The 9,908-nt window shown below is 46.3% G+C and overlaps 1 protein-coding gene across 1 annotated transcript in view; it reads right to left on the bottom strand.

The window, feature by feature from the left end:
- Positions 1-9,908, bottom strand: part of T265_11465 (hypothetical protein) — a gene marked incomplete at both ends in the record, with an annotated part of 25,303 nt that overhangs the window by 11,033 nt on the left and 4,362 nt on the right. The window contains 5 exons of the mRNA XM_009178124.1: positions 163-360; positions 1,427-1,728; positions 1,873-2,081; positions 4,694-4,828; positions 6,582-6,742. Coding sequence (XP_009176388.1) covers positions 163-360; positions 1,427-1,728; positions 1,873-2,081; positions 4,694-4,828; positions 6,582-6,742 — 1,005 coding nt within the window. The remainder of the gene's footprint in view (positions 1-162; positions 361-1,426; positions 1,729-1,872; positions 2,082-4,693; positions 4,829-6,581; positions 6,743-9,908) is intronic.

Genomic DNA, 9,908 nt, shown 5'->3' with positions numbered 1-9,908 from the left:
CGAAGCCAGAACTCGCCGATCGATCTCAGACCATGAAAATAACGACCTAGAATAGTTTAACAACTGATCTGCATCACCCTGTCTTAAACCAAAAGTGTTAGTTAATAAATGCGCTATTTTTATAGAACCGAAGAGGTGAGAAATACATTTGCAAGAGCTCACCTGAAGCGACGTGACGACACCACTAGCCAAAGAAGACAGTCGGGTGGCAACCTTGGTGACACCCTGACGGACACCATCCTTTATCGACTGCATTTCGTCGGAAATCTGGAATGATTGTTGGGGCCGTGCTCGTCCAAAGTAATCATCACTGGAAATCGAGGAGCTGCCTTGAAATCGACTGATATCCAGATCACCAGGCTAGAAATACGAAAAGGCAAGAACAGTAACCAATATCAAACAAATAGGAGAATCTTTCACATCGGAATCGACCGACTGAGACATGACTTCGTACTGTATTGGCATTTCCAATAAAACAGGATGCAAAACAGTAAACGATTAAGCTGAACAACTTGACAAACTCCCTTCTTTTAACATAACTACAGTCTAACAAACCACATACCAAGCAACGTGTATTGTGAATTCTGCCACCATCAGGATAAGGCACGCCACTTCCCCTTTGTGAACGCAGAATGAGCCTTTAGTATAAGTCCGTTGGCTTCAGTTGCTCATCAGACGTAAATTAGGTGGAAATCGATCTCCCTCTTTCGCCCTTTCCTCATCGGCCTGATGTTCGTCAACAAGCGAAATGTTGCTTACCATGTTAAGTCTGTGCACCATTTTCCCACGCTCTCATTTTCGCCCTATTTCTCCCGCCCAAGTGAAATTTTTCTAGTTAAAATTCAGATTTTCTCAGTATTCACTTCCAACTCCCTGTCTACTTCATCTCCAGAACGTTTCGTTTTGTGGGCCGGATTTTATGCTTAAGCTCATTACTTCGACCATTGTACCTAGGGGTGATTTTCGTCTGCTAAGGGGAGAACATGTGTTGTTGCCACAACTACGGATCTGCCAGTGGGTTCGATCACGCGGTCCTCTTTGAGTCGATTTCCGAGTCAACTTTACGTTCAGATTAAATTAGTGAAATAGTTCAGTAATTTGAAATAGGTATCCTTCGTAACTGCAATATTCGCAACAAAAATTAATTACATTCTTCATTAGACTGAGCATGAGGCGAACTGAAGAGCAGACCTAACAAGGCATATGAAGACCTGCGTGTGCAAGCTTTTCGTGGAGGAGTTTGTGGGCCTATGAAGTGCTTTCATCGAATTCGTAGACAACTACACGGTTGGCGGAATAGAAACACGCCCATGGCAGTGTGTGGAGTTGCATGCACCGACAATGAATATGCCCTAGATACCGAATAATATGAGGAGGAATGATTCAAAGCAGAGATGGGAAAATTCGGCATGACCATGATCTTTACCTCGGTTCGACCAAAGTACGTGTCGGAAGATATGGCAGTCGCGTTAGCAAATTTAGTTCGAAGTGCTTCGGATTGCTCACTCGAAGCTTCCTGTCGGGAGCTGATCGGATCGGGTCGAGGTCTGCTAGGTGCTGAACGGCTCCAGTCCGATGTGGCACCGTTATCCTCCGGAGCCGTGAGGTAAGAACGGTCTCCACTTGAACGGTCATTGAAGTCATTTAGACGCGCAGCGGATTCGTTGGGGCTTTTGATTACGGTCCATTCATCCAGCCACGAACTGGCGGAGCTCTTGGGTTGTCGACCTGTAAAGTGTGCACAACAGAGTGAGTGGATTTCGCGGTTTCAAAAATGTGAGTAACAGTGCGCTGATAGCGAAAGAACAACTAGCATGTTTTTTTAAACGTATTAGAAGGCAAGTATGAATGCACACGGACACATATTCATACCGAACAAATCATCGGCCTTGGATTGCGACGATCCGCCATACGAGTCAAGAATCCGATTACTGGACCCGAAACCAGTGGTAGAGAAGTACGGATCCATGTTAGATGATGTAATGGCTGACGAACGATTGGTGTTAATTCCGCTGGTGGGAGTAACGCCTTCTTGCTCGATTTTCTGAACGTTGGAAAATGCAGAATGTCCTATTCCGGTTCTGTTGGCATATAGAAAAGGAAGGGGGATTGAAAGCGCCACAACAAGACCCAATCCAAGGGCTAACTAAATATAAACATTGTAGATATGCTGATGTCTCCTGCAAGGTAGTTCCCGAAGAGCGTTTCCCAAAAGACGGCAAAATGACCTGGTCCCAAATTCATCTGCGTTGCGCAAGATCGACTGGTTCTCAAGAGGGATGCACCCTGGATGTCTTGCACCCATTTGCAGGGCTCATGAACTGGAAATCGTCATTGGGTCTTACTAGACTGCGGGATCCAGTCTTCAGGCTGCTTAGAACCGGAGGCTTCACAGGATTTCCATAAGATAAGTACTTTTTCCCAGTGAGCAATTAGTAAGCACAAGATTTGTGTGAAACAAGAAATACAGCCATTTCCAACATAACATATCACGCTTTAAGCAAACTACCGCGACTTTCCTACTATCAAACTGCACATTCTTACCCAACCTCTGCAGGCATCGATTCATTTCTACGAACCACTAGCATATATCTGTGGAATTTGGTCTACTAGATTTGCCTCATTGACCAGCACATGGTGCACCTGACGCAAACAGGTCAATAGGCAACACTGGCTACAACCATCGACTCAATCCGCACCGATTTCAGCTGTCTTTGAATAAACACTCAATGAGTACTGCACATCTATCGAATGACGGTACTAACCTAAAATACACACTCCGCCCCGATGGAGACTCGAATGATGCTGCATTTCAACGGAATAGTGTGCGGAGAAAGTGACGCATGACAGCAGGATCTATCCTGCTGGTTGGTTTCCGATACACAGATCTGTCCGGTCTGTTTAAGGAGACGTTTAAATCACGGAAAAATCTATTGAAGTTCGCCATGGCAACAACTTGGATGCACCTACGCCAATGAGCAAGTGACTGGGCCGTGTTTGGCGTGTCCCGTGTCAGGGTCCACATCCAGGTAGATGGCAATGACCAGTGCGGCTGAGTTTGCTAGTAATGGCTTTCATACTTTGTTATTAAGTCATCGCTTCACATCCACTGGCTCATTTCCAACCTTCGCGTGGTTGTGCAAAAATGGTTCTCTGACGAAGTTCGTCGATTAGATTACGGAGCACGTGAGCAAGCAAGCGTAACCTACCATGAATTCATATATCGTGGGCACGTTATCTCTCCCGAAAACCAGTGAACGTACATCCGATGATCCCATCAGACTCGAAAGACGCTCCAAAGACACCTGTGGTCAAACTCTGAAAGTTTTCTAACATCCCAAGCTCGCAGAGGCCAAGTTTCTGACCAACACAACAATATGGAGGGTACCGCAACATTCTAAACCCGACCCTTGAGAGAAAACATTACGTCATGCCCGGACTACAGACGATATAGGTTGACAAAAGCTGCTCTGACCTTCCCGGTCCCGATGGAAATGTCGTCTTTAGCTAAACAGAAAAACGTGAACTGTTCCTACTCGATGAATCCCAAGAATGGTGGGAAACGGTCGTCGGCTATCGACCGTTTATGAACAGTGGAGCGGGTACAACACATCCATCGAATAATCGCAAATCAAAGGATCCAGCGAAGTCTGCATGTAGGATGGGAAAAGGTTGGCTAGGGACATCGGTGGACAAAGAACCGTGCGGGCAAAACGACACTTTACGGCTGCTCAAATAGAGGAGGACCTTTCAGTTGGGCTACGCTATTTTGAACCTTCGACTCGAAAATCTGACCCATAAGGCATAAGGGGGATGTAGGGTTTTGTTTGGGGACCCTACTTCTAGTCTCCTACCTAAGAGAGTGATCCCTGAGAAAGCGGGCATTAGGATTTTCTTGAGGGACCCTGCCCGGAGTGGATGACTCAATAGTTTAACCTGTTCGATGGAATAGAATATAACATTACAACTTCCATAAAAACGGACATGCTAGTCAAGGGAGAACACCTTACTTCCTGAACTCTTACACCGCAGAAAATGGGATGACTTTACCCCCGAACCACGCCAAATTACGATTACCCGAAGTAAGGGGTCTCACTGCTTTTAGTCTGACTGACCCTTCGGCCTTCCTGGCATGCTTGCACCTTGTGAAACGAGATTCCAGCTGGTGTAACCCGCGGGATGATTGCAATACGCAAGCTCTCTCATCACACGAGGGTGACAAATTTACGCAGCGACCGATGCTATATCGGTTATGCACTTCCTTCAGCGGCTGTCACACTTTGTTGGACACCTACGGTTGAATCTTTCCAAGGGTCCTAGATATTGTCCATGCATCTCCACAGCCAGCAACAATAACCAAAACACTAAAGACCCCCGAAAACAGCTTAGAATAAACCTCAAAACTGATAAGGAAAATTGGTGGCTAATTGTGATTTCAATATGGTAATAGCCTCTATATCAGAAAACCTTATATTTTCGGTCTATCAGACCCCGCGGCAGGTTTGTAAACGTCCTACTGACACCGAATTAAATGGATGAAATCGAACAGAAAACAGGCCTAACGAAGGGAGCAGCCCAAAATCAGTCAGAAAAAAATGATGTAGGAATTGTGATCGACTGCCAAAGACCTGAAGTTTGGAGTTCAGACAACAAGTGTACAAGGTAATTGCCTAGCGGAACGACAACTCCTTACCTTGTGTTCAGATTTGCACCACTCATTCCCAGTCGTTCCACCTGCTCTGCACGCTTGGGATCAACGGATTTGAGCGCCGTTTCGCGTTTGTCTCGTTCATCCGCAACCTCTTTGTAGGCCAGACGAAGGGAAGCTCTAATTGGCGGACGAACAAAACGAACGATAATTGGAATCTGTCGGCATCGATTGTGAGGAAAGTGGTCCAGCAGTTACGAAGATATGTTATTGTACTAATGACGAGTTGCCTTGGAAGCAACAAAATCAAGAGCCAAAAATAACATTTGTACAATATCTAGATGTAGCACATTACTCACAAGGTTGCTGAAAAGCTTTCGACAGCCCCCGACTGTTTTCACCCTTGTTGGGGCCCACCAGGTAGGCGAATTTCCCAGTTTCAGTCAACCCTATGTTGTATGCGAACCGAAACTGGAAGACCACTGTAAACGAGAGACTTGGCTGGATTCAGTTGAGTCTCTTGCCAAACATTTGTACCACCTCCGCTTGATGTGAATTTCGGAAACAGAGTCTCCTTAATTTTGCTGGTTGAATTAGCAAAACACGTTGCGAGATATTTGCATTTCAGACAATGTCGTAAGCCCATGTGATATCGCATTACCGATATCAACAGCGAGATTCGAACTGTGGAACGACATACGAAGGGAAATGTTCTTGATTCCGTCACTCAAGTGAGATCCTATCTCAAAAGTATGTCAAAGATTGACACTCGCGTGTATTCAGTAGAAACATGGCGTCCACTAGTTCCAAATCGAGGGATTTCGGTAACGGGCTCAAGTCACTGACTACCCGGCCAGTCTGTCTCATCCGTGGCTACCACGACAAATACACAGACAAAGCTGAAAGTGACGCTTGTCAACGAAGCTATGAGCACTTCCTAAAGCCGGCAAGACAACGTACTCTAAGAACCACCAGACAGGAACTAGCATAATAAGCCCCCCACTCTGCTACGTAACAGGAACCCAATGGCCGAACAGATATTGGGGCAGCATGTATTAGGAATGACTTGATTGCTACTAGTACGAATAACTTTGGTGAGAATTTAGCTCATTAAATTCCCCTCGAATGAAGGTGGAGGACTCCCCCACGGTACCAACTGACGAGACCGGTCGACGGCTCAGAAAGAAGACGGATATCACAGAGGTCGAAAAATTATCCCGTTAATAAAACCAGCCGCTAGTAGGCTAATCCGCTAACGTATACTTTTACAGAATCATTGACAAACAAGTTCTATCAGAGAAGAAAGCATCGCACTCTGTCGAAGGGATATTAGCAGGGAATGACAAAACCACCCTTTAGTGAGAGGTGGGGAACCGACGATTATGAACCCATGTCCCATGGTGTAGCACTGAAGCAAGCATTGGTTCCTGGGGTATTAATTCATCTCTTCTTCATGAGAGGAATGTCGTAGTGAGGTTGGCACCATATTAAATTGCGGTGACAGCTTATCGTCACTAAGACCGTGTGTGTGAAGCCCGACATGTATTCAGCTGTTCTAAAAATCAGTGGATGATTCGAACAGGGTCTTTGAATCCACACCCCTAATTAGGCTTAAATTAAGTCGAATGCCTCCATAAATGTAGGCAAGTGAAACTTTACCCAACAAACGGTTCGGTCACCTGGAACCTAGTTGTAAAGCCTCAAAGTATTAGCTGCGGTTACCATGGTCGGAAAAAAACAGAAAGAATTCATCATTTACCACATCCGCGGTACTTAAAACAGCTTCCCTAAAGTTATAAACTAGTGAAAGGGTAAACCAGAACACAGGTACATATAGTGAACGTTGTCTGGAAATGGATCCAGAACGGTCATTTGAAAAAGTGAACAAAGTAACATTTTACAAAAGACAAAAAGCCTATCACAACAATCTTACATGCGTTCCGCCTCTTTCTCGAGTTGTTCTTGCGCTAGCTTGTTTGTTAACTCAGCTTGCCGTTCCTTCTGTAAATCAGCATTCTCCGCTGCGGACTCGATTGCCGCAAAATCGGTTTTCACTTTGGCCGCTCCCAAACCACCCTTTTTAGCACCGGCAGCCTAAAATCGAAAGACCAAATGGGATAGGTAGTAGATGAAAGCGGAAATCAAGTGGTACTCGCGGCATCACATATCCGGTACTTACGAAGTGGGAACGTGATTACGCCTAGTGGCTCTTTCCCAAGGATGAACATGATCTCATCAGGTCATCGCCGGTCCCAGATCCGATTTCTTCACTGGTGAGGCCCAGACTAAACTCAATCGAACCCCTTCACCGAAAAGTTGTCATGGATTCGATTGAACCTGACGGTCTCTAAAAGAATGTTCGCTCTCAACTCCTTTAAGACAGTCATCTGCGCTCTAGATGATGTGAAAGCTTCCAGCACTCCATACAGTACGCGTTTCCCTGAAGGCCCACAAATGAACGGTTCAAAGCACCCAGCACATAACAACAAACGTTCAATGATCCCGATGACCGAAAAAAGCCGCAGGTTTGAGCTGACGGGTCACCGTCTTGGTAAACCCTCATGGAGGGGAGCAAGTGGGCATGGAGTGTTGGCTAACATTCTAGAAGGAAGGTGGTATCTATAAATCTCATCCAAAAACAAAAGGACATGATAGAACAGATCACTGGTATGACTTTAACATGACGAATCTGATTGGTTCAAAATCTGGATTACTGCTTCTTGATTCCGCCTGATACATTAACGGAAAACTAGGTTGAGTCCGTGTCCCCTAGAAGAGACAGAAATCTGCTATAGAAATCAACGCTGATCACACATGAGTACCGGTTTACATTAAGTAAACTAATTCAATAGTGCATACTTAAGAATGCGAATTCAGCCTAAATTCTATCCCCGATCATCCTAGTCTTTGATCGCATCCATATGTTCTACTGCTGTCGTCCTTGTAGCTTCCTTTTTTATTTTATCCTCAACCTTTCGGTGCCTAGCTGACACGTCACAAGAAGGAATCACGAGGCTGAGATAATGCCAGGTTGCCCAAGCCTAGAAAGGAGCAGTCGAGATCCGGAGGCTGGGTTCGAGCAGCCAGCCTTCTGGTTAGTAAGGTCGCGCCCTAACTACTGAGCCATAACCAGAACAGTAACCAGAATCATCACACAGGTTCAGGTGATACACCCAGGTGTCTGGTTAAATTTTACGCGAGAGCTGGCTCCTGAAAATGAACCAGATTCCTTGTGGAGCCTTTTGGAGGAAGGATTCGAGTAACATTACCACAATAGCTCGGCAGGTGCCTCTCCTTACAAACCCTTGAGTGGATGGCAGAAGGCTGGGATATGGGGCATGCAAAAATCTGGTGCAGCTGATGACAAAGAGTGTGAACTGATCAATGTCGTCAGTTCCGAAAATGCCCACACCAAAAAAAATTCCACGTCCACCGATTATTATCATTTGAGTTTTCAAATCTCTGTGATATCCGTGCGCTTTGTCATCCGGGGAAGTCTGGAAGTTTCTGCGTTAGTGTAAATTCAGAAATGGCGAATAGATTTCCAGTTCTTGATCTCTGACTGAGTATATCGACAACCTGGCCAACGGAATTTCACACAGTAGACTGTTTACAGGGATGCAATCTACTTCCGACCTTATTCGTACCGCTGACAAGGACCACAGTGAGATGAACTACCTTAGTCAGGTTTCGTACATGTCCCGGAGACAGCAGAGACCGATTTTGAAGGAGAAAATGTATCAGTATAAGATATTCGTTGATAATTTTGACAAGCAGCGCCGACATCAAATGCCATTAACTTGACTGAGCGGGAGGATGGAAGTGTTGAATTAAAGCAGCCAGAAAACAACGTGGTAGTGTTGGTGGGGAAAGTAGCCAGAGTTTTAAAAATGTCCGATGCTCACATATCATGTGGACTGAGGAAGAGGTTTCTGGAGGCACTCCACTTTCTGTGGAACTCAAAAGCCTGATCCATAAGGCGCGTGAACGCAGAATTTTGTTCCGAGATTCTGTAGCGACCCAGTCCCCGACAAACTTGACTGTCCAGCTCACAGTCGCTCCTTGGATCGCGAGGCTTGTCTTTTTTTCATACCCACAAACACGTCACATTAAGCTGACTCATCGGACATCGATTGCCTGCACCGCCTAGTCAGCGTACCAACCATTCACGTGCAGACGCGCCCACGCACACGCACTGGGACCTACATAAACGGAAACCGAACCCATTCGGGACACACAGACTCTCCCGCGCGCAGGGAGCAAGGAAGTCAACCGCTCTTCCCAAGTCANTGATGGAATACGTGTACCAGCTATACTGCGAAGAAAACACATTCCCGCCGTCCGGACTTTTACCAGGGAACTCTCACATATGATAAGTCCCCTTCTTTTGACTCGCTCCCATTTCGCACTGTATTTATTTTTATACCTGTTGAAACTATACTAAAAACTTCTATTGGTGCACATATGCCTTCTGATTTGTATTATGGCTATCAATCCCTGTGCAATAATAATTCCATCCGGGCCAATAACCCAATAGCCTGGCTTCCGGCTGCGCACCTCTGGTGATCAATTCCATCCGGCCAATAACCCAATAGCCTGGCTTCCGGCTGCGCACCTCTGGTGATCCACAGGCTGCTGCGGTGGGATGTGCAAGGGTTTGTAATTTGCTAAGTCACCGGGCGGAAGTATCCTTACTTGACTGGATACCTGTTGATAGTCGCCTCTGTGCGGTTCGTCTGGCAACGTCTGTGAAGGAGTCGCACAAGCGGCAAGTTGATAGATGTCTGTTTATCGTATCTGCCTATGCCCCAACTGATTGTAGCTCTGACACCGTCAAAGACAGGTTTTACGACGCCCTGAATGCTCTGCTGCGGCGAGCTAAAAGCTCAGACATTGTGGTGGTTGCCGGAGATATGAATGCGCAAGTGGGCAGGCTCAGTGCATCTGAGACTCAATTGGGAGGTCGACATGGACTGGACTCGGTACGTACGGACAATCGGGATCGATTGCTTCAGCTGTGTGCTGATCGCAGGCTGTTTTTATGCGCCACAAACTAAATCGACAACAGTGCCATCAGTTACCGATGGCGCGGGTCCATAACTGACTGCCGGTCGTTTTGGAACACATTTGTGGACCTTGACCACGCGCTCGTCCGGAGTCGCTTCTCCCCACGTTTCCCGGGGCCGCGTAAGGTGCGGACAAATCGCATGGCAACTGAAAGACTGGCAGATCCGGATGTCAGACGAACTTACAAGAACCG

Source organism: Opisthorchis viverrini, assembly GCF_000715545.1.
Source record: "Opisthorchis viverrini unplaced genomic scaffold opera_v5_500, whole genome shotgun sequence".
In the NCBI taxonomy this organism is placed as follows: Eukaryota; Metazoa; Platyhelminthes; class Trematoda; order Opisthorchiida; family Opisthorchiidae; genus Opisthorchis; species Opisthorchis viverrini.
The sequence above is the reverse complement of the archived record's forward strand: the minus strand, read 5'-3'. Positions and strand labels throughout refer to the sequence as shown.